The following is a 23,103-nucleotide window of genomic DNA, read 5'->3' on the forward strand; positions in this document are numbered from 1 at the left end:
TTGGGTAATAGTGTTCACCAGGAACTATCTTCAGTGGTGTCCGACCACGATCTCCAACCTGTGCCACAGCAACTGTCACCCTCGAAGATGGCATGGTATGCCAGAAGCACAGCAACCAGCTCCATCTCTGACATACTTCAGGGGCAGGTCCTACACCACCTTGTCATCCATTGGATCTCAGGGATGATCACTTTCTGTCTTCCAGTCCAGTTCTGCTGCTATTGTCACCACCTGCGGCAAGGCCAGTTGATCCTCCTGCTATACCTATTGCGGTGGAGATCCAGTACCTGTTGCCTCCTGGAATTGTGGTAACTGGCTGTTCTGAGGCCCAAGGATGAGATGAGCCTTCACCTTACCCCAGGGGGAGGGGGGGGGGGGGGGGGGGGGAGGAGGGCCTTCATCACAGCAAGTGAAACCAAAGCAGATGTGTACAGTATGGCTGAGGCCACAGCTGAAGACAAAAACACAGCCTTGTGTTTCAGTCAACTGCCACCATTGACCATTACCCATGCTCCACAGATTGACAGCAGCACCACAGGTCGTGATCAATAAGCCAACTATTTTCCTACACCATTCACAAGATCAAAAATATCCCTAAAATATTCGTCCACCAATCGGCCTTATAAGCCAGTGCACTGCTGGCCAGAAGGCAGTTCGACACGCCACCTGGATTTTTAGGGATATGTAATCCTGGCCACAACATCCACATGCCTCGTCTGCTGGTAGTCTTGGATCATCAGGAGTGGTAGCTTCGGACTGTGACTCAAGGGTGTCTTGTAACAGAGGTATGGCCTCCCTGGACAGCTTTGTGGTAATGCTGTGCCAACCACTCTCTAGTAGTTTTGTTTCCATCTTTTCTTTGGTGGACTTTCTCGAGTGAGAGACTTGTAAGGAAAACATTTTATTTTGTTATTCTTCTGTTATAAGATCCAAAGTGGGATCCAAACTTTGTTTCTTGCTTAAATTGTGTTTTGTTTTAACAGTTTTGTCAACATCAGCAATGTTCTATATCATTTGTGTCTCTGGTACCACAGATATAGCACAAGGCTCTCAATACAAATTGTCTTCCAAGGCAAGGGAACTGAGCACTGATAAAATAAAATAGAAATACTGAAGAAGGAAAGGTCTCATCACAGAAAATCATTTGTGGGTCACATGCAAATTGAAGTTGTAACAATTGAGAGTGGTGTGTGTGAACAACCAAAGCAAAAGGCATTAGGCAAAATCACATGTGAAGAGAGGGAACACAGTTGGGTCCAGCATAAGGCATGAATAACTCACAAGGAACCTTACAACATGTACAGATTAGCACTGCAAATGCAAATATCAGTGTACATGTTACTGCTCCTGGTGCCATCAGTGCTCCCAATGTTACAAGTGTGACTAGAACCAAGAGTCAGAAGACACCACACTCCAGTGTCAGTCACAGAGGTTGTAGAAGTTCCACAGCCTCCAAGACATTAAGATGCTAACTACAACCATTGTTCATGCTAGGGGCAGGTCTGTAAGGCTCCCTGCTACCTCTTTCAGTGCCAGTTGGGCTAGCAGGACACCAAACTGCCATCTTACCAGAGAGTAATGGGCCCATTGTTCTACACTGGCATCCTACTGGTGCTTCGCACTGAAGGGAAGGACCTCTCTGGGAGCCTTTGCCTTTGTGTAAGAATTATCATATAAATTCAGCGTGCAGTTATCTTTGTCAGACATTTTCTTTGAGTTGAGTTATATCTTAGGAGGATTGCATGAGCTAGTTTGATTCTATGCTTTTTATGCTGTCAATGTACTGCAAATGTTATCAGCAGTATTAGAAATGAATATCATCAATTTAATTTGCAATCAGCTCAGGTGCCATTCCCGTTATCCGCCTACCTGGAATTCCCACAAATGTTGCATTGATGTTTTGTTACAGTACCACATTGTGATATTATTAAAATGCAACTAAAATAATTTTTCATTTATTTAAGGATAGTTGTGTACAAGAGTTCTGAAAAATGTCATGAAGAATAATTATGTGAGAAGAATGATTAGTATTCTTCATAAAAGATTCTTTTCAATTTTCATCATCAGTTTTGATTTACTTCTGTGTAAACAAACAAATATCAGCATCCAATAGTAACAGTGCATATTATGTTATGCAGGGTGACAGATTATCTTTAAGCAAAAATCCCAACCTGGAAATGCATGGTTTGTATGTTGTGACATAAAAGTTTGAGAATTGTGAGTAGTTTATGTGGTCTACCAGTGAATAGTACCACCATGTTTTTGATTTACCTCACTGAAACTTGAGCTATATTGAGAAAGTTGCACACACTTCCTGTCTGGACACGAAAGCACAAAACATAACTTGAACTCAATAGTGTAGCACAGATCTTGTCCTTGACATTTTCCAACAAAACAATAGGGCTGCTTGGTGTATACTTGATGGGATTTACAAGTCAAGTGCCAATTAAATTTAAGATGGTAGAGCCTACTATCAAAAAACTGCCTATACTTTACAATAGCCAGTGTGCCCACCCCAACATAGGACAGAGAAAGGTAGGCACAAAAAACTTAAATACAATGGCCTGTGTGAAATTGCCTTGTGACAGGTCTGGTCACTGTCTCTCAAACTTTAGTGTTACTTTCTCTTCAATTACACCAAGCATCTTTTTCCTATTTCTCAGTAGCTCCTCTACTCAAATTAACTTTTAGTCTCATCAAATACTAACCAAATTACCAGTACTTTACTTAGATATAACAAAAAATGCAGTCACCTTATAATTTCATTTAATATAATTTGATGGGTAAAAATTTAAAGCAGCAACAGAAGAAAGGGCCTTTAAAATATTTGGAAGTATACAAGCTTTCAGAGTCTGTGGTTCCTGCTATGGCAGAAGGGTTGAAGGGAAAGGAAGAGGTATAAAGGAAAAGGACTGGGAATGTTTAATGTGAAAAAGTCACTCAGAACCTTGGGTCAGGGGAAACTTACCAGATGGGATGAAAAGGAAAGACATTACTGGTGCCTGCACGGAATGAGATTTGAAAGCCTGAGAACAAAGTTGGAAGAGAGGGAGACAAGAAAGACAGAGATTACCAAAAAAAAAAAAAAAAAAAAAAAAAAATGCAAGAGTAATGGATAGCAGAGAACTAAGTGCATTATACATGGCAGACAGGATTTTGGGCAGGGGGAAGAGTGTGTGTGGGGGGGGGGGGGGGGGAGGGATAGACAGGTTGGAAAATGAAAGATATAGTAAAATAAAGGGAAGCGGAATAAAAGAACAGTTACTGAAAAGAAATGCTGAGACCACAGAAATACCAGTAACTTTAGGTCAGGTGGGTGATGAGAGCCAAGCACATGTTGTAATGCAGTTTCAGTCTGCAGAGTTCTGAGAAATTGTTCATGAGGGAGAATCAAGATGGCACATGTTGTGAAACAGGCACCAAACTCATGACTGTCATGTTTTCAAGCATGCTCTGCAACATGATGTGGTGTGTGTTTCCAGTATACACCCACTGTCCATGTCCATTCATTCTAGCAGATAACTTGTACCAATCTCTGTCTTGGTTATCACTGTATCTTTCACCTTCAAGTTCTCAGGTTTTCGGATATTGTCTGGAGAAGGCACCAACACTCAGTCTTCCCTTCTCATTCAATCCAGTAGGTCTTCCCTAATATGGTGTTCTGGTTGGCTTTACTGTATTCCCCACATTTCCTAAACCACACCAGTCCTTTTTCCTTCATCTCAACTCCTTTCCCTTCACCTGTTCTGCCAGAAAAGGAACCACTGGCTTCAAATGCATGCATATTTACAAATTTGTTATACATGTTTTCCCCTGCTGCCACTTCGTGAGTAGATTTTTATCTGTTCAATAAAATCATATTTTCAGGTACTGATTATTTTTGTTGTTATAATTTCATCAGCAAGAGAGGAAGAAATTTTCAACTAGCCCTCTTATTTGCTCTGTAACACTAACAGATATAATACTTTTGGGATCCAGCTGCTTTTGACATACCTGGGTGAGGTTTTCACATACAATCAAGGAATTCAACTGCAATCTTAGCTGGTTTCAGTCATACATTGGCTATCTTCAGGCTCTAGATATTTCAGAAGCATAAGGTAAATACAGCACTTACACATGCTGTGAATGCTTTGTTCACCACATGCTCTCTATGACTTGTGGAGTCCAAATGCAGGCAACGTATCTGACTAAGAACTGTTATGATTGCAATCATGTTCTATGACCGTATCTAAAATAAAAGGAAGTAATAGGTCAGCCACTCTTTTTTAATAGTGCTGGTAATTCATTGTGCAGAAACAGGTGATAAACAGCTTCTGTTAATTTGTCCAGTACAAGTATATGGGTGTATCACATCCCCCCCCCCCCCCCCCCCCCTTCCACAACGCTACCCGCATTCCTGACTGCACGTTGCGCTACTGAGGCAAATGTGACATGTAACTTCTATGATCCCTTGAGGATTTGCATCTGCTCACATGTGGATAATGTGGTAATTTATTATCACATCATGTGTGAATTCTACCTGTGGGCCTTTTCCATGTTAAACATGATCCGAAATCTGCAAGTTACTGGAAAAACCTAATGGACATTTTCATAGATGGAATGCAATTTTGAGGATGCTGTTCAACGTGTGTGACAAACACCTTCCAATTAATGCCATTGGCTAAGCCTTAGCACAATACCAAGTCTCCTATTTCCCACCTGGAATAATGGGACTGTATTTCACTGTTTGAATTGCAATTCTAAAGATGAAATTCCAAAACAGAATGAACACATAACGTGCTTACATTTCATAATCTGTAGTTCGAAAGTTGATATTTTGAAAATACAACAAGAAAATAGCAAACTGAACATGCTAAAACTTGTGCGAAATAGTTCATCTGTTATGGAAAAGTGGTCAAACATGAACTGCAAAATAACAGCAAGACCAAAGAGCAAAATTGTAAAACTTGTGAAAGTAATGCAAGCTTTGTGCACGAAAACACATTTCAAGTACAAATGCACTGTGAATAAGGTAGGAGAAGAAAATTTATTGATTAAAACAAGCGTGAATGAGGTCAAAGTAAATGTGCGGACCAAAAATTGTGCTGAAGTGTTTAGTAAAACAATACAAAATTATTCTCACATTGTGAACTCCAATAATAGTAAACTGTTTGTGCTTTCAGACAGCCATGGTCTTGGACTTGCGAGTAAGCTAAAAGAAACAACTAATACAAATTTGTGTGGCACAGTGAAACTGGGAGCCCCACTTGGTGAAACTAAAAAAAAAATCTGCATGATAAAGACTTCATTGTACTTCTGTGTGGCGTAAATGATGTTTACCAAAATGAAACTTTGAGTGCCATGCATGATCTTAAACAGTGCCTGAGAAACGTCACTCACACAAATGTAGTAATGGTCAATATTCCACATCACTGTGATCTTGTAAGATGGTCATGTGTTAATAAGGAAATAAAAAGTTGCAACAATCAATTTGCAAAAATTAGCAGACATTTTAAAAATGTGAAATGTATTGATATAAGCAATATTGGACATAGATTCCAGACACAACACAGACTTCACTCAAATGGCTAGGGGAAATAATATCTGGCAAACCTGATAACCAAGCAAATAAAAAACCACCAAAATAAATTAAAAACCAAAATAATAATTGCATTGCCATCACCAGACTCTATAACGAAAGCACTGCAAAAAGAGGTAAAAGCATTAGTTCCATCATCAGCACCAGCAAAGCATGTAAATAAGGATGAAGTGTAAACAGAAAGAACAGTGGACAGAGATTTGAACAACGAGAGAACTACAGTTCTGCAACATCCAAATATTATTTTAGATGAAAACAAGAAAAACAAAAAGACTCCAAGTTCACAAGAAAGCACAACAGTAGTGGCAAAACCAACATTGGAAGTGTCAGAAATAGCATCACTGTCACATTAGCAGCAGCACTAATAGCAGTAACAAGCAACTCATTGCAACCCAATGTACAGAGCATGAAACTTGTCCTTCTCAAGCATTTTTGGTATCTCACCAGGACATGGGAAGGAATATGACAGCACAAAATGTAAATAAAACTTTAACCAGTTCTCACCCTAGTCACCTGCAGATTTTAAGCTTAAATATTCAGTGCATTATAAATAAATCACTAGGAGTTGATGTAGCAATGAATGGTGCAAACATTCACAGCATGTGCTTCATGGAGCATTGGTGCAGAAGTTTTGAACTAAGAAGCATTAATATTCATCCACATAAGTTGGCAAGTAAGTATTGTAGGAAAAATGTCAAAAACGGAGGTGTATGTATCTTAACTGAATCAAGCATCAGATGCAAAAGAAGGTGTGAAGCTTAATCATTGAGCGTGGAAAATAATTTTGAAGCAGCAGCTATACAGGGAAAAGTTATAGCCATACCAATATACAGACAATCTACTAGGGATGCAGACATAATCATTAATCAATTAGAAACACAGCTTAACATTCTTTTTACTGAAAGAGTCACTGTAGTTGTCTGTGGAGATTTCAACATAAATCTTATGAATGAAAGTAGGCTAAAAAATCAATTCCTAAATCTATTATGTAGTTTCAATCTGTTTCCATACATACACGAACCCATAAAAATAACATATAATACAAACAGTCTTATAGATAATATATTTTCAAATATATGATCCACAGAAGTAGAAGTAACAAATAGTGATTTGGGATTATCAGACCATAATGCTCTTGTCCTCAAAATTCCTTCAATGCCACTGCAAGGAAAAAAGTGTACTTCACATAACAATGAAAACTGTGTAGAATTTACAAATATCCTAACTACTAACAAAGAGATAGAGGGGCTGGCCAGTACTTAGCTCAGTACAGCCGATAATTACACAAAAAACAACCGAAAATTTACGTTCCTAGCTTTCGGAATAAATGTTCCCTCATCAGGGAGGAGAGAGGGGAAAGAAAGGGAAGAAGGGAAAGTGGATTTAGTTACTCACAACCCAGGTTATGAAGCAACAGGGAAAGGAAAACAGGGATGGTAGCAAGGATGGAGGCATGGTTGTCAGAGGGAAGCCAAAGATATTCTATTGTAAGTACTGTGCCAGCTTCAAACCAAAGAGGATGCATACAGAAGTAAAGAGGTATGTAGTACAAAGATGTAGGTTGAAAAGATGCATAAATGCCTAAAGAGGAAAGGGAAAGAGGAGAAGACTGAAGAGTAAATGGGAGTGAGGTTGTTTAACGTAGGTTCAGTCCAGGGGGATGGCGGGATGAAAGGATGTGTTGGAGTGCAAGTTCCCATCTCCGCAGTTCAGAGGGACTGGTATTGGGTGGGAGAAGCCAAATGGCACATACGGTGTAGCAGGTTCCGAGGTCCATAGAATTATGCTGGAGGGCATGCTCCGCTACTGGGTATTGGACGTCTCCTAGGCGGACAGTTCGTCTGTGTCCGTTCATGCGCTCAGCCAGTTTAGTTGTTGTCATACCAATGTAAAAAGCTGTGCAGTGCAGGCATGTCAGCTGATAAATGACATGTGTAGTTTCACACGTGGCCCTGCCTTGAATTGTGTATGTTTTACCAGTAGCGGGGCTGGAGTAGGTGGTTGTGGGGGGATGCATGGGGCAGGTTTTGCAGCGGGGTCGGTTGCAGGGGTAGGAACCGCTGGGTATAGAAGGTAGTCTAGGAATATTGTAGGGTTTAACAAGGATGTTACAGAGGTCAGGGGGGCGACGAAAGGCAACTCTGGGTGGTGTGGGGAGAATTTTGTCAAGGGATGATCTCATTTCAGGGGTTGACTTGAGAAAGTCATATCCCTGGCAGAGTAATGTATTGATGTATTCGAGGCCAGGATAATATTGGGTGACAAGGGGGATGCTTCTGTGTGCTCTGAGGGTAGGAACATTGTTGTTGGATGGGGAGGAATGTATTGCTCGGGAGATCTGTTTTTGGACGAGGTCTGCAGGATAGTTGTGGGAGAGGAAAGCACTGGTCAGGTTATTGGTGTAATTGTTGAGGGATTCGTCACTGGAGCAGATACGTTTGCCACGAATACCTATGCTGTAGGGGAGCGTTTAATGTGGAATGGATGGCAGCTATCAAAGTGAAGATACTGTTGTTTGTTTGTGGGTTTGATATGGACAGAGGTGTGGATGTGAGCTTCAATAAGATGAAGGTCAACATCCAGGAAGGTGGCTTGGGTTTTGGAGAAGGACCAGGTGAAATTCAGATTCGAAAAGGAGTTGAGGTTATGGAGGAAATTAATGAGTGTTTCTTCACCATGAGTCCAGACCACAAAGATGTCATCTATAAACCTATACCAGGCCAGGGGAAGCAGCTGTTGGGTCTTCAGGAAAGCCTCCTCCATGCGGCCCATGAAGAGGTTGGCATAGGACGGAGCCATCCTGGTTCCCATGACTGTTCCCCTGATTTGTTTGTAGGCCTGGCCTTCAAAAGTGAAGTAATTATGGGTGAGGATGAAGTTGGTAAGTGTGATAAGGAACGAGGTTTTTGGAAGATCTTTGGGTGGGCGTTGGGAGAGGTAGTTCTCAAGGGCAGAGAGACCATGGGTGTGTGGGATGTTTGTGTAAAGGGATGTAGCATCTATGGTGACAAGAAAGGTTTCAGGTGGGAGAGGAGTGGGAATGGATTTGAGGCATTCTAGGAAGTGGTTTGTGTCCTTGATGTAGGATGGGAGTCTGCGAGTGATAGGCTAGAGGTGTTAGTCTACAAAATGGTTCAAATGGCTCTGAACACTATGGGACTCAACTGCTGTGGTCATTAGTCCCATAGAATTTAGAACTACTTAAACCTAACTAATCTAAGGACATCACACACATCCATGCCCGAGGCAGGATTCGAGCCTGCGACCGTAGCAGTCACGCGGTTCCGGACTGCGCACCTAGAACCGTGAGAGGTCTACCAGAACTGAGATACGTTCTGTTGGGGCTTTGAAGACTGCTACAAAGAGACGGCCAGGATGGTTCTCTTTGTGGATTTTGGGTAATAGGTAGAAGGTAGGGGTATGTGGCTCAGGTGGAGTGAGTAAGTCTATGGAAGCCGTTGTGAGGCCTTGTGAGGGACCTTGGATTTTTAGGATTTTCTGCAGCTCAGTCTGGATGGAGGGAATGGGATCCTGGGTAACAGCTTTGTAGGTTGAGGTGTCTGAGAGTTGACACAGCCCTTCTGCCACATACTCCACACGGTCAAGTACCACAGTTGTGGAGCCTTTATCCGCCGGGAGGATGACAATAGAGCGGTCTGTTTTCAGCTCCTTAATGGCACGGGATTCAGCTGGGGTGATGTTGGGGGTTGTCGGGATGTTCTTCAAGAAGGACTGGGAGGCAACACTGGATGTGAGGAATTCCTGAAATGTCTGCAAGGGATGGTTTTGGGGGAGAGGAGGAGGATCCCTTTGAGAAGGTGGTCGGAACTGTTCTAGACAAGGTTCAACACTGGATCTAGTATTTGGGGGCTGTGTTTCGGTAGCGAAGTGATATTTCCAGTTGAGGTTCCAGGTGAATGAGAGGAGATCTTAAACCAGAGCAGTGTGGTTGAATTTAGGTGTGGGGCTAAAAGTTAAGCCTTTTGATACAACAGATGTCTCTGGAGGAGAGAGGGATCTGGATGAGAGGTTTAGAACTGAATTGGGGTTGGTGATATGTGGCATTTGACTGTGGTTATAGTTGAGATTTGGTCTCTGTGGGGTATGTGCTGGGATGGGAAGATTGAGTAGGGTGGCTAGGCTAGGTTTGTTGGCTATTAGGGGGGTTTGTTGACAGTTCTGTTGTGGTTGGTGTTTGTGAGGGATAGGGAGAGGGACCTCACTTCTTAGGTGCTGCACTAGCACTGTGGATAGTTTTTTCAGGTGGTGTGTGGCATGGGACTCAAGTTTGCAGCTGGCTTCTAGGATGATGTTTGAGTGTGTTCTCCAAGCAAGGGTTTGAGAGGTGGAGGACTTTGAAGAGAGATAGGAGCTGTTGGGAGTGATGGTTACATGAAGTAGTGTAGAGATTCAGGACAAGTTGGGTGAGGGCTAAGGATTGAAGGTTCTGGAAGTCCAGGAGAGATTGGTGGAAGGAGGAATTGCACCCAGAGATGGGAACTTTTAAGGTAAGTCCTTTAGGGGTAATTCCAAAGGTTAAGCGGGAACGGAGGAAAAGTATGTGGGATAGCAGTTTGGCCACGATAAATGCATGTTTCCAGAATGAATGTAAATAATGTGGTATAGGATTAGGGTACATAGTGGGTAACTGGTGGGTAGGGAAATTAAATAACTAAAGTTAAAATAGTAATCATAAGAAGGAATAAAACACGGAAGGGAGGACAAGAAAGAAATAAATTGTGTTGGTAATGTTCAATACCAAAGGAAGACCACTAAATAAGAAATATATGGAAAACGTTGACCAGACCAAGCAAGTATGTCCAGATCGGGGGAAAAGAACACACATTGCAGCACGAAATCGATGGAAATGGATGATACTGGTAGGTGTGGAAGAGATTGTTGGCAGTGATTGTTGACTGGAAAACAGCGAATAACGAACATTAAAACTATGTAATGTTAAACAAATAAATCAATAAATAGACAAAGAGAAGTGGACTATAAACAGAACAAGATAATAGAAGGCAAATGAAACTAGCACAGTTGGTGACAAAAATATTTATTTATGTATATATAAAACACTGAAGAAGAGAAAGTGTTTAGATGACAGATGTAAGTGATAGCTAACAAAAGGGACAAAACAATGAAGAATGTGGACCATATAGGTGATCTAAATAATTTGGCTTCTCTCTCCCAACACCAGTCCCTCTGAACTGCGGAGATGGGATCTTGCACTCCAACACATCCTTTCCTCCCGCCATCCCCCTGGACTGAACCTACGTTAAACAACCTCACTCCCATTTACTCTTCAGTCTTCTCCTCTTTCCCTTTCCTCTTTAGCCATTCATGCATCTTTTCAACCTACATCTTTATACTATATACCTCTTTACTTCTGTATGCAACCTCTTTGGTTTGAAGCTGGCACAGTACTTACAATAGAATATCTTTGGCTTCCCTCTGACAACCATGCCTCCATCCTTGCTACCATCCCTGTTTTCCTTTCCCTGTTGCTTCATAACCTGGGTTGTGAGTAACTAAATCCACTTTCCCTTCTTCCCTTTCTTTCCCCTCTCTCCTCCCTGATGAAGGAACATTTATTCCGAAAGCTACGAATGTAAATTTTTGGTTGTTTTTTGTGTATCTATCAGCTGTACTGAGCTGAGGTAAGTACTGGCCAGCCCCTCTATCTCTTTGTTAGTATTTGTTTCACATCTTTATATGAGATTTTCCATTAATTATTTAAATATCCTAACTAGTGAGTCCTGGGCAGAAGTGCTGTCCCTATCAAAAATAAATGATGCATATAACACTTTTTCTTCAATTTTCATGGAAGATTTCAAAATGTACTTTCCAAAGAAGCTGTCAAGAATCACATCACATCACAATACAAAGCCAAGTTCTTGGATCACAGCTGGCATCAAAACTTCTTGTGTAGCTCTAAAGAGACTAAATTCAAAATTGAAGACATCTACAGATCCACAGTTTATAGAATATGTTAAGAATTAGAAGAGGTCATATCAAAAAGTAACTGCCAAGACAAAATTTGTTAGTAATGACAACTTAATAAGACAGTCTAATAACAAATCAAAAGCCGTATGGGGCATTGTGATGACAAACAGGAAAGAGATGTGAAGACCAGGATATCCTTCTCAAAAACACAGAAAATGTCAGTATTAAAAAACAAGATTTGCCAAATTACATCAACAATTATTTCATAAATGTAAGAACATTTTATGCTCAAAATTTACAAACCAAGACAAACCTGAATTTCCAAAAGCTGCTTGCAGCATGAGGATAGATCCAATAGATGAACATGAAGTGTTCAAAGTAATAAAAAGCTTGAAACCTAAAATATCAACAGGAGTAGATGAGGTGCCTGTTTATATCATAACAATGAGAGTTGCACAAATTGCATGGCCCTTGGCATACAAAGTCACCTCATCATTTAGTGAAGGAGTGTTTCTGGAAAGGATGAAAATGTCAAAAGTGAAGCCATTATTCAAAAACGGAAGCATAAAGTAGAAAACTATCGGTCAATATCCCTCCTTCCAGCATTTTCCAAAATAACAGAAAATCAATTAAGCACAGAAACAGCAAATATCTAAATGACCATAAATTACTAAATAGAAATCAACATGGCTTCCAGGCAGGTAAAAATACAGAAATGACACTAATGTGCTACACTGAACAAATAATCAAAAATCTAGAACAAGACAACAGCATAGTAAGAATAAAGTTAGATTTCTCCAAAGCAACTGACACTGTTAATCTTGGCATTCTTTTAGAAAAACTGGAAGCATTAGCTATTCATTAGACAGGGAAAAAGTGGTTTGAATCATACCTACAAAACAGTACACAGATTGTAGGACTGATGTCAGGACTCAAACCGCAAAATTAATTTAGAATCAGATGCAAAAAAAAGTGGAAGTAGGAGTGCTGCAGGCAGTATTATAGGTCCCTTATTGTTCCTTGTCGACATAAATGACTTTCATGCTTCAGATGGAGTAGCAAAGGCCATACTATTCACAGATGACACTAGTGTGAGAATAGATGCACCAAAGAAAACACTGCAAACAACTACTGATCAAGTAATAAATAATGTCCACACTTGGTTCAAAGCAAACCAGTTGACATTAAATGCAAATAAAACAAATTATATGCAATTTGAGAAAATATGTCAAAATGTAAATCTTGATCTGTTGTTGGGTGACATGGCCATAGACAGAGTGGCATCAACACAATTGTGGGGGAATGACAGATGAAAATCTTAATTTTAATGATCATGTAATGAAACTTGTGCAGAAATTTAACTTAGCCTGTTTTGCTCTTAGAATTATTGTAAATGTCTGTACTGCAGAGGGTGCCATGATGGCATATTTTGGCTATTTTCAGTCTCTTGCAACATACGGAATAATATAATGGGGTCCCACCACTTGCCATCTCAAACAAATCTTCCTGTTACAGAAGAGAGCTATCCAAATAACAACACACAGTCACCCACAGACACAATACAAACCCTTATTCAACAAGCTTAAAGTTCTAACAATACCTTTCTTATATATGTACAAATGTGTTTTATATGATAGGGCCCACCTTGCAGATGTTCAGACAAATGCCGACTTGCATAATTACAATACTCGAAATAGCACAGCACTCCATACTCAGCGAACAAAACGAGCTCACAGACAGAGACATGTGATCCATATTGGTACAAAACTCTACAACATACTGCCAGCCAACATCAGAAAGTTAGAAGATGAAAACTGATTTAAAGAAAGAATTTCTACTTGAACAATGTTTTTACTCAGTAAGTGACTATTTAGGCCAATGAATAATTCTGATAATGTTTATATTAGGGAAAAACTGAGAACACTGTCTTTTATCCCCTAAAGTTTCTGTTAATTTTTTATATGGGCAGCTGCTGAGTGTGCTAAAACCTGTACTGAATTATTGTAGTGAATATAGGGGCTTCCTGTTTAGGGATGACAAAAGTAAAGCCTTAGGACAGGTAGACTATGCAGTTACAATATTGTTAGTATACATCTATAAAAAGTTGTATTACTCTATCTTGTATGACCAAGTACTATTCTTTGCACATTTTTTGTAGTTTTGTATGTATCATTCTTTGTACTACTTAATGTAAAATTTTGAATTTTTTTTTTTACACAAATTGTTTCCCATAAATTTACATATACTTTTGGACAACATCCTTACAATATTTATTGTCTACAGATGGATAAACAAATAAATAAAAATAAAATAAAATGAGGTGACAAGTCATGGTATACTTCCTAATACCATGTCTGATATTCTTTTGCCCAACACAGTGCAACAACTTGATGTGGCATGGACTTAACAAGCTGTTGGAAGTATCATGCACAAGTATTGAGCCACGCTGCCACTACAGCCATCCATAATTATGAAAGTGTTGCTGGTCCACGATTTTGTGCATGAACTGACTTCTTGATTATGTTCCACATACTTTTGATAGGATTCATGTCGGATGAACTGGGTGGCCAAATCATTCGCTTGAATTGTCCAAAATGTTCTCCGAACAAATCACGAACAATTTTGGCCCACTGACATGGCACACTGTAAAAATTCCATTATTGTTTGGGAACATGATGTCCATGAATGGGTACAAATTGTCTCCAGGTATCCAGACATGACCATTTCCAGCAATGATCAGTTCTGTTGGACCAGAGAACCCAGTCCATTCCATGTAAACACAGTCCACACTATTATGGAGCACCCACCAGGTTACACAGTGCCTTGTTCACAACTTGTGTCCATGGCTTCATGGAATCTGCACCCCACTCAAACCTACCATCAGCTCTTACCAACTGAAACAGCATTCCATCTGATTTCCAGTCACTAGGGTCCAACTGATATGGTCATGAGACCAGGAGAGGTACTGCAGGTGATGCTGTGCTGTTAGCAAACACATTAAGTCAGGCATATCTCATTAACAACCAATTTTGCTGCACTGTCCTAATGGATACATTTCTCATATGCCCCACATTGATTACTGTAGTTTGTTTCATGCAGTGCTGCTTCTCTGTTTGCACTGATAACTCTGCACAAACACCATCAGTCTCAGTTGTTAAGTGAAGACCATCAGCCTGTGCTGAGGTAATGCCTGAAATTGGTATTCTCAGCACAGTCTCGACACTGTGGATTTCTGAATCTTGAATTTCCTAGAAATTTCCAAAATGGAATGTCCCATGCACCTAGCTCCAATTACCACTCCACACTGGAAGTCTTTTTATTCCCATCATGTAGCCATAATCACATCAAAAACCTTTTCACATGAATCATCTGAGTACAAATGAGAAGTCTACCAATGCATTGCCCACATATACCTTGTGTACATGATACTACCACCACCTGCTTATGTGCGTATCACATTCCCATGACTTTTGTCACCTCAATGTATTGACACTTGACAGAATCACAAGTCTTGTCTTGGGCCAGTACAACGCCAAAATGATACATACAGTAGTAGTGGCATGAGAGGCAATTGTAAATGTTGTGTCTAGCAACAGCATTGCTGCCAGAGCACTAACCACTGAGACAAACATGACCAGTAAGGAAAGAACAATGAGCTGTCAACAGAAAGACAGCCTTTTCAACTGAGTGCTGACCAGCCCCAACAGAAGCAAAAATTGTCATCACGTATTATTCAGAAAATGCTGCACCATTTTTAATGCCATGTATAATGATGAGGGAATCTTTAACACTGTTCACCAGAGTTCCAATTCTTTTTTCTGGCAAGCAGAGATAATTCAATTTTCCACAACTTTAATTGTGTATTGTTATTATTAACCTAATGTGGCACAATATGATATTTGAGATTCATTTTGTCAAGAGAGCTCAATCTGTTATCTAACTGTCATTTTTATACATAGTTATGACATACCTCTAGACATAGGAGACAGCATGTGTAGATACGCACTGACGGCACCAGTACTGTCACCAGCAATTGTGACACTACCAGGATTCCCACCGAATGAGGCAATATTGTGCTGCACCCATCTGAGAGCCATTACTTGGTCCTTCAATCCATTATTCCCAGGAAGAACTGAATCACCAGTACTCAGAAAACCTGAAATATGGTCAACATTATTTTTTAATTAGCAATACATTAAACAGCTTAGGCTCAATTTTATAGAATCACACTGTAAATAATCATGATGTACTGATACAGTACAAAAAGTTATAGGTCAAATTTCTTGATCCATCATTAGACTATAAAAGCAAAGATTTCTTCAATATTTGAATACATTTTCTTAATGTACTCTGACTGCGTGCACACACACACACACACACACACACACACACACACACACACACACACACACACACACACACACAATGCAGATTGTCCCAGGAGCTATGGTCAATATTCAGAGATGTAACAGGAACAATCATTCAAAGCAAAAAAGTCTAGTAAACATGATCTCTAAAATAGCTATGAGCACATGAGCACATCTTCTTCAATATTGTGCAACACATCTTTTCTACTGCAAGCTCTTTGCTCTCCATATTTTGGGAGGAGGCCGTATGGACCAAAAGAATAAAAAATTTGTCTAGTACACATGGGCTCCAAAATGCATACTTTATGGGCTATGAGCACTTGTTCATTCGAAGAGACGTGTTTCACAGTAGCAAAGATGAGCAAGTACTTGTAGCTCTTAAGGTATGCACTTATAGCCCGTGTATACTGGAATTTCTTCTTCTTTTGGTCAACACTACTACCTCTCCAAATATGGAAAACAGAGAGCTTGCAGTAGAAGAGATTTGTTTTATAGTATTCAAGATGTAGAAGTACTCACAGCCTTTAAGACATGCATTTCAGAACCCAAGTTTGTTAGACTTTTTTTGCTTTGAATGATCATTCCTGTCATATCCCTGAATACTGGCCATTCTACCTGGTACATCCTATATATGAAATGCATGCAGAGCAAAAGCTGCTTAAAAAGTGACAATATACAATTTCTCAATTAACCTTCTTAATTCATACCAAATAAAAATATGAAATAAAAATGACAAAAGCATGCTTTACTCAGTTTTTTTATATAGATAACTCATTTAATCATTGATGTGAGACATTGCATAATAGCCTTACAGTCCATGTTTGCTTTCGCAGTCCGTACCTTCTCTTCAGATTCTTCCACAAAAAAGTAAGCTGCCAAAGCCAAGCCTTCCAAGTTTCAGCTCAAGAAGAAGTACTACTTTAGAACATTAAATGTCAATTCTCTTCTAAAAATTGGAAACCAAAAGGAATTAGAATTGTTTCTGCAGAAGAAGGGTATACACATTATAGCAGTCCAGGAAACACGATTGTTAGATGAGAATGTAGTTGATACACAACATTCTAGAATTTATAAAGGGAAATCAGCAGTGAGAATATAGGAAAACATGCTAATGTTTGGAACAGCATTTTATGTAAACAAAAAAATTGTAGACAGTGTAACAGAATTTATATCAAATTCAGCAAGAATATCCATGTTAACAATAAAGTGCAAGAATAAAAGTGACACCCTCATAAACTCACCTGTAAATGCAGACAATAGAATAAATCTGGAGAAAGTAAATCAATTCTGGGATCTTTTAGAATCTGAAATTTCTATCTATCTATCTATATCCAGATCCTGCTCCAGCTACTGCCGGGTCTGGGTGCTGATGAGTCCTCTCCATTTGGCTCGGTCCTCCCACCACTTTTCTTCCTCCACTTGCTGCCAGGTCACACCTCTCCTTTCCACAGATATTCTCACTCCCATTTTCCACCATGTTCTTGGGCACCCTCTGGGTCTTTTCCTATCCGTCTTTAGTTCTTCCATAATTTTGGGGAGTCTCTGCCCATGCATCCTCTTAACATGCCCATACCATCTTAATCTCTTTCTTTCAATTTCTTCTCTCATACTTTCTTGTTTAAGGTCCTTTCAAATCTCTACATTCCTTAATCTGTCCATTCTTGTTTTTCCCTTAACTGTTCTGAGAAATTTCATGTCCTCTGCTTGCAGTCTGCTCCAGTCCCTTTCTGTCATTGTCCATGTTTCTCCACCATAGGTAACAATAGGGAAGCAATAATTCTTATATATAAGGAGTTTTGCTTTTTCTGAATCTTCCTTATTCCAAATCAGGTGTTTTATTGTTTTGTAAAAATTGCCTCCCTTCTGTAACCTCCTATTAATTTTGTTACTTATTCTTCCATCCCAAGATACTTCACTCCCTAAATAAGTGAAACATCCTACCACTTTGAGGGGTTCTCCATTCAAGGTAATATTTCCGTTGATCCCTTTCTCTCTTCCAAATACCATTACTTCACTCTTATCTTTATTTATTTTTAATCCATACCTTTTCATTATTACCTTCCACACATCAAGTTGTAACTGTACATCTACCTCTTTATCACCCCATATTACCATATCATCTTTTTGTCTTTTTCTTTTACTATATCTCTAACTACCCTATTCATTCCTTCCATCACAACATTAAAAAGTGCAGGAAATAGAATACTTCCTTGCTTAAGTCTTTGTCTTATTTCGAAGTATTCAGAGTTCTTCAATGATGTTCTAATTCTATAATTTTGTCCTCTGTACATTGTCTTTATTACCTTAGTGTATCCATCTTCTATATCTATCTTCTTCATTTATTCCCAGAGTCATTCCCTGTTAACTGAGTCATATGCCTTTTCTACGTCTACAAAAACCACTATCACCCTTTTGTTATACTCCCAATTTTTTTTTCATCAGTTGATGGATAGTAAATATCAGGTCAGTTGTGCTTCTTCCTTTCCTAAACCCACGCTGTTCTCCACTCAGCTCCTTCTCTATCTTTTCACTTATTCAATTTACTAAAATTCTTTCGAAAATCTTGGCTGTATGACTCATAATGGTTCTTCCTCGTAGTTTTTACAAAGTCATTTATTGCCTTTTTTGAAGATGGGTACAATGTCTCCACTTCTCCAATTGTCAGGTGTTGTACTATTTCTCCACACACTTGATAGTACTCTATACAGCCATTGCATTCCCACTGTACCTGCTGCTCTTACTATGTCCACTGATACTTCATCAGGTCCTGCTGCTTTCCCCCCATTCATCTTCTTCACAGCTATTTACATTTCTTCCAGTGTAATTTGTCGTAATTCTGCTTCCCAACTTCTTTCAATTTCTCAATTATTTGTTGTTTCCTCATGTACCTGCTCCTCAGCATTTAACAGTTTCTTAAAGTGTTCTTTCGACAGATCTTCTATATTCCCTGGATCTTCAATCACAGTACTGTCCTCTGTTTCCATCTTTACTCATACTTCAGAAGCCTTCCTTTTATTTTTCATCATTTTATAGAACATTTTCTTATTGCTCTTCACATCTTCAGGTTTTTTTGTAAACCCTTTACATGCCTTTTTCTTTGCTGTTTCCAATATTTCTTTGCACTTCTTCTTTTCCTGTATATATCTTTTATGGTCTTCTTCATTTTTAGTTTTCCACCACTTTCTCCACGCTCCATTTTTTTTTTTTGTAACCGCTTGGATTGTGGTATCATCCCACCAACCTGTCTGTCTTACTTTTTCCTTTCCAGATGTTCTACCACACACATACTTTTTGTGCTGTTTCAACTAAAGTGTCTTTGAATAAACTCCATTCTTTTTCTACATCACAGAAAACTTCCTTTGGAAATTTTTGTGTGATTAATTCTCTGTACTTCTTAGCACTTGCACTTTCCTTGTTTTCAATCCCCTATCCTCATCACTTTCTTCTGTTTTCTATTTTTCACACACTGATTCATTTTCCATTGTCTCACCGGGAATCTATGGTCTCCATCTGCACTCACACTTGGAATTACCTTCACATTTGTTACTTTCTCTCCCCATTCTCTATCTACTAGAATATAATCAATTATACTGTTGGTTCTTCCATCCCAACTGTATATGGCGATAACATGACTTTCTCTCTTCATAAACCAGCTGTTTGCTATTTTCATTCCCATCCTCTGGCACAAATCCAGTAGTCTTTCCCCTTCTTCATTTCTGCCTCCGTATCCAAAACATTCAAACTCTTGCTCAAATTCCTTTCTGTCTTTGTCTACCTGTGCATTAAAATCTCCCATCACTATATTAGCACTCTATATATGGTTTTCTAACTCATTTTCAAAGTCCATCTTCTCTCCTTCACAACATCCCACTAGAGGTGCATAAATCTGCATTACTTTTAGTGTTTCTTTTTTGAATCTCAGGTGTAAGATTATGATCCTGTCTGATATATATCTCACATTTTCAATACAGTTTTGTACACACTTATTTGCCATCACTGCCACACCATTTCTTCCAAACCTGTTATTCCCACTCCAGTACAGTTTTCCTCTTCCTCTCAAATTTTTCTCTCCTTTTCCCTTCCACGTTGTTTTGCTTAATCCCAATACATCTAACCTTCTCTCTGTTAGTACATCTGTCATTTCTTCCATTTTTCCATTGAGGGTTAATATATTAATGGTGCCAATATTTAGGTTATTTTTTAATCCAGCTGGTTCAATCTTCTTGTACTGATGAATATCATCAGGTCTCCCATCATTCGCACCAGTACTTGAAGAAGCAGCGGAGTCAAATCCTGAGTGATTCGTTCCGAGGCCCGTCTGTGTTTTGAGAGCAATATATGATATCTTTCCTAATGCAAGAAAGGATTTTCTGTTGGGGTTGTCTCCCTTAGCCTTTGGAGTTTCCCCTCCATCACAAAGCAGTGGTTCCTTCTCATTTATTCCCCAGAAAGAAGGGTTGCCTCATCTGCCAGCTACGCTGTTTCGAAGTCTTCCTTCTCTGCCGTTGCTGCCATTTAGGTCTTCACCCATAACCCTGGGCTTGAGTTCCATGTTATACCCCAGGGGATTGGTTCCCTGCCTGAACTCAGCCATCATAGCACTCCTGCCTACTGAAGTGTAGGATGCTCACCCCCGTGACGTAGACACACCAGACAGGAATTACTCCAGTGGAAGAATAGGGAAGGAGATCCTTCCTTCCTTCCTGGAGCCTGGTTAATGATTGTGTATGGTGACATAATCAAAATTCTATCATACCTAAAAAGAATGTTAAATACTTCTTGGTGACTTCAACATGCAAATTGGAAGGGAAAAGAAATTTAGGACTATTGTAGGTGAATATCCAGCACACTCAAGACAAGCAGAAATGGTGAAAGACTGAGCAATATGTGTAAAATGTTCCAGTTAAAATTCATGTCCACATATGCCAAGCATACCAAGAAAAGCCAAAACTTGGAGACATCCAAATCCAAACCTAGGAGAATTTCAACTGGATCACGTAGCCATATCTAAAATGTATATCACGGAAATTATGAATGTTACAATAGTCAGAAATGAGGAATTTGAATCAGATCATTATCTCTCTAAGATTAAAATAAAATTTCTCCCATCTAAAACAAGAAAAAGGTGACGACAAAAGTAATCAGCTGTAACACCATTACAGCTAATATTACAAAAGAAAATATAGAAAAATTCAGAGAAGACATTGAGACAAGTAAAGAAAGCGATTGGCACGAACTCCAGATGCAAATAACCCAAGCAGCAGAGAAAACTTTAGGATTGACCAAAAATAAAAAGAAGACATGGTGGAAGGACGAACTAATACAAAGAGCTCAAAAATTCAGATGTTCGCAAAAGAGGAAGACCTTGACAATTCAGACAACAAAGAAAAGAAACATCAGAAATAATCCAGAAAATCAAAAGAAACTTTCAAAAATCTCAGCTTACTGAAACAGAAGAAAATTTCATCAAAAATAATACTAGAAACTTTTACCAAACTTTTAAACACATACTTAAAAGATATCAGGCACCAAGTATTTGTTTCAAAGATGAAAATGGCAAAATGGGATTAAATAACAAAGGAAATTGTGAAATTTTTGCAAAAAGTTATGAAAAGCTTTTCAGCTGTCCAGTTCCAACAGATAAATTAGAATTTCCAGTGACATGTCAAAATCTGTATTTCCCACCAACAGAGTTAGAAATTCATGAAGCCATCAAAACACTCAAAAACAATAAAGCAAGTGATAAAGACTCAATTACAGCAGAATTATTGAAGTGGTCAGAACCAGAACTCATAAAGGATCTACAACTGCTTCTTCAGAACATTCGGAAAACTGAAGAGATACCAGTTGAATGGAAAACAGCATTAATCCACCTACTACATAAAAAGGGAGACAAACAAAATGTCAATAATTACAGAGAAGTGTCACTTCTTCCAATGGCATACAAAATATTATCAAAAATTCTCGGGACTGGGGGGTAGATACTTTAGACAAACAACTGGGAGAATATCAGGGTGGTTTTCAAAAGGGAAGATCCTGTGCAGAATAAATTTTTAACTTAAAGTCAAAGTAGCCATAGAATGTTAACCAGCAAACCAATAATAGCGTTCATTTATTGATTTCAAGAAAGCATTTGATTGTATAGACAGAGAAATAATAGATAAGGTCATTAGATAATCTGGTGTTAAATCAAAATTAACAAATATATTTCGTGAAACATTAACAGGTACAATATATAAAGTCAAATTTATGGGAGCAGAATCTCAGCCATTTGAAATAAAAACTGGTGTTAGACAAGGTGATGGTTTATCACCTTTCCTTTTTAATTGTGTTCTAGAAAAAAATTGTAAGGATCTGGAATTCGGAGCTAAAAAATCACAAAATTGAACCGGTAACTCTGGGAAGGAAAATAAATGGAATCAAGGTAAACTGCTTGGCTTTTGCAGATGATTTTGCAATACTTGCAGAAAACCTGACAGAATCAGTTATACAGATAAACCTTCTGGAACAGAAACTAACAGAACTGGTCTCAAAATTTCAGCTGAAAAAACTAAATTCATGACAAATATAAAAAAGTGCCAAAATTCATAGAAACACAAACAAGTAAAATAGAGCAAGTAAATAAATTTAAATGTCTTGGAGAGACTACACAACAGAATGAACCAGAAAAATCTGCAATGGATGTCAGAATTAACAAAATGGAAAGAGCTTATGGTTTGACCAAAAATATTTACAATAAGAAGTGCATATCTAGAAAAACAAAATTAAAACACTACACCACAGTGGTAAGAACAGAATGTTTACATGGATTTGAATGCCAAGTGATGAACTATAAAATAGACAGACTAGAGGTACTGGAAAGAAGGATTATTAAAAAAAATAATGGGTGAATAAAAACTGCAGATGGTTGATAAACAAGACGTAATGAGGAGATCTACAAAAATATAGAGAAAATATCTGAAGTAATGACCAAACGAAGATTAACCTTTTTTGGACACCTCTACCAAATGGATGGAAATAGACTAATAAAACAGATACTCCTATATTTCTGGAAAAAGAAATTGATAATAGCATGGATCACAGAAGTAAGGAAAGATCTAGAAAGAACTGACATCAAAGAATCAGAAATAGTGGAAAGAAACCATTGTAAAAATAAAATACTAAATCTGGAAGGCTTTTAAAGCAGAAGAAATAAAAAAAATGGGAACAACA

The 23,103-nt window shown here is 38.8% G+C and overlaps 1 protein-coding gene across 1 annotated transcript in view; it reads right to left on the reverse strand.

The window, feature by feature from the left end:
* The window catches only part of LOC126335114 (esterase E4-like), a 96,106-nt gene that overhangs the window by 55,058 nt on the left and 17,945 nt on the right, over positions 1-23,103 (reverse strand). Inside the window, exon 4 of the mRNA XM_049998068.1 lies at positions 15,495-15,680. Coding sequence (XP_049854025.1) covers positions 15,495-15,680 — 186 coding nt within the window. The remainder of the gene's footprint in view (positions 1-15,494; positions 15,681-23,103) is intronic.

Source organism: Schistocerca gregaria, chromosome 2 (assembly GCF_023897955.1).
Source record: "Schistocerca gregaria isolate iqSchGreg1 chromosome 2, iqSchGreg1.2, whole genome shotgun sequence".
Taxonomy (NCBI): domain Eukaryota; kingdom Metazoa; phylum Arthropoda; class Insecta; order Orthoptera; family Acrididae; genus Schistocerca; species Schistocerca gregaria.